At 65.6% G+C, this 2,222-nt stretch overlaps 1 protein-coding gene across 1 annotated transcript; it reads left to right on the plus strand.

Annotated features, from left to right (window-relative positions):
* Window positions 1-381: 381 nt before the first annotated feature.
* On the plus strand, window positions 382-1,995 carry MNEG_4223 (hypothetical protein; the record flags this gene model as incomplete). The annotated part of the gene is made up of 5 exons (XM_014047299.1): window positions 382-470; window positions 730-820; window positions 1,093-1,184; window positions 1,538-1,621; window positions 1,902-1,995. The coding sequence occupies 5 exons, from the start codon at window positions 382-384 to the stop codon at window positions 1,993-1,995; spliced, it is 450 nt and encodes a 149-aa protein (XP_013902753.1).
* Between the last annotated feature and the right edge of the window lie 227 nt (window positions 1,996-2,222).

Below are 2,222 nucleotides of genomic sequence, written 5' to 3' on the forward strand. Positions count from 1 at the left end.
GGGGGGGGGGGGGGGGGGCGCAGTGTGTGGCAGGGGCGGCGCGGGGGGCGTCGACGCGGGGAGCCCGTGGCGTTGCGGGGCAGCCCCTGCTGCTGCTGCGTGCGGCGCCGATGCTGCGCCTCGCTGGCCCTGCCCTTGACTTCCTTCCAGGCGCACCTGACCGTGCATCCACGATGTCTTGCATATATGCACGTGTACCCTTGCAGACGCCCAGCACATATCGCACACGCAGAGCACACGCAAGCAAGCAGCCGGGCTTTCATGCGTGCATCCCCCCAAAGTCCCCACTCATACCCCCACACATACACACACACACACACACACACACAAACCCAGGTCGGCACCCCAGGCCAGGAGCTGTTCCGCCTGCCACGCGTGGCCATGTGGACCAAGCTGCGCCCCGGCGCGCGCCGCTTCCTCGCCGCCGCCGCTGAAAAGTTTGAGCTCTGGATCCACACGGCAGGCAGCAGGTGCGGCGCCGGCCCCCTAAAAACGCCCAGCGATTGCAAGAGTGTCTGGTCCTAGAATGGTTGGCATCGTGGCATCTGCTGGCCGCCCCTGATCACCCGCTGATGAGGCGGTGTGGACCCTCTGCCTGCAGCGACGCCTGACTGTAGGCTGGCGCTGGGGCCAGGGTCGGCGCCGTCGGGGCGCTGCCACCAGAAGTCGTATCACACTGATCTGATGCGCGTGCCGAGTGTTCTTTTTGTGCCCCTTGGGCTGCCGCAGGTCGTACGCGCTGGCCATGGCGGAGCTGCTGGGGGCTCACTACTTTGGCAATCGCATCATCGCGCAGCAGGACGGCGCGGAGGAGGTGCAGGTGCGCACGTTCACGCCCGCACCGGCTTCCCTGGCACAGCGAGCCGCCGGCGGCGGACTTTCAGGGTTCACAGCGGCTCTGGCGATGCGGCAAGGGGTGCTTTGCAGGGGCATTCCACACTGCCCTGTATGTGAGGGCCTGGTGGCGGTTTGGCTCGGCAGGCCGGCAGGCCAACTGGCCCTTGGGCCGGAGGGAATCCCGCCGGAGCGTGCACTCCGCAAGGTTGCTGCATCTTATTGGCGCGACTGCGTCATGGGCCGCGCGCCGGCCAGGTCCTCAACAAGCGGCTGGCCTCCGGCCTGGAGGGACGCGAGCCCGTGGCCGTCATTCTTGATGATAGCAGCGCTGTGTGGCCCCATGACAGGTGTGGGAGCTTCCCTCGCTGCTGCCGATGGGAAGCTCGTCGCAACTGGGCGCGTTCAGAGGGGCACACGCGCGCGTGCGCGAGGCAGTCAGGGATGGAACGTCCTCCCAAAACTTGAGGAAAGCTTGGGGAGTAGGGCGACATAGGGATGGTTCAAAAACGGGAGTGGGGCCGTGTGCTGAGGGGCAGGCCAGGGAGACAGGACAGAGCAGATAGTATCATTGTCAGTGGCGGCCGCAGCACTTTGTGGCTTCCTGTTTGGGCGCGCCTTTGAGCAGGATCGTGCTGAGCAGGGAAGGTCGGGTTTGGCACCCAGATACTATCATCGGCCCCGCGGCCAACGCACCCACCAGGCGCAACCTTCTGGTGGCTGAGCGCTATGTGTGGTTCCCGACCGCGCGCGTCAAGGGCCGCGGGTCCCTGTTGGAGATGGGCAGGTGCGCGGACCCCCGCAGCCCCAGTTCGCCTTGCTGCCCGCAGCTGCGAACCGCTGCTGCGCGCCCGGTCCGTTGTGCAGGTGGAGTGCGCGGGCTGGGGCGCAGTGTCGCACTGTCAGCTGGCACGCAGCCGCCCCCTTCCTGTGATGAAGCAGTGGTCAAGTTGCGCTGATTGGCTATGTGTTGCCTCTGGGCGCCTGCGATGCTGGTGTGTGTGTGTGTGTGTGTTTGTGTGTGTGCGCGCGCGCGTGTGTGTGTGTGTCCCGCCTCACCCACGCAGGGATGAGTGCGCCCGAGGGGGCATGTTGTGCATCGCGATGGGCATCCTGGACAGACTGCACAGCGAGGTGGGAAACACAGCCGACGGCACGTAGAGCACAAGGATGGGGCGAGAGGCAGGCAGGAAGCCCTCCTACCTGCGCCTGCCTTGCCCAACGCCCGGCATCAAACTCGTGCCAACACCGTCCTATCGCCAGCCGGATATTTGCTCTGCTGCAACGCCACAACAACCACAAACGTGCAAAAGCAAGCGCGAAACTTTCCTCATCGTCTGCAGGCGTTTGAGCTCATACGCGTGCGAGAGCCTCAGGAGACTTGGGAC

The sequence above is a fragment of the Monoraphidium neglectum genome (assembly GCF_000611645.1).
Source record: "Monoraphidium neglectum strain SAG 48.87 unplaced genomic scaffold scaffold00574, whole genome shotgun sequence".
In the NCBI taxonomy this organism is placed as follows: domain Eukaryota; kingdom Viridiplantae; phylum Chlorophyta; class Chlorophyceae; order Sphaeropleales; family Selenastraceae; genus Monoraphidium; species Monoraphidium neglectum.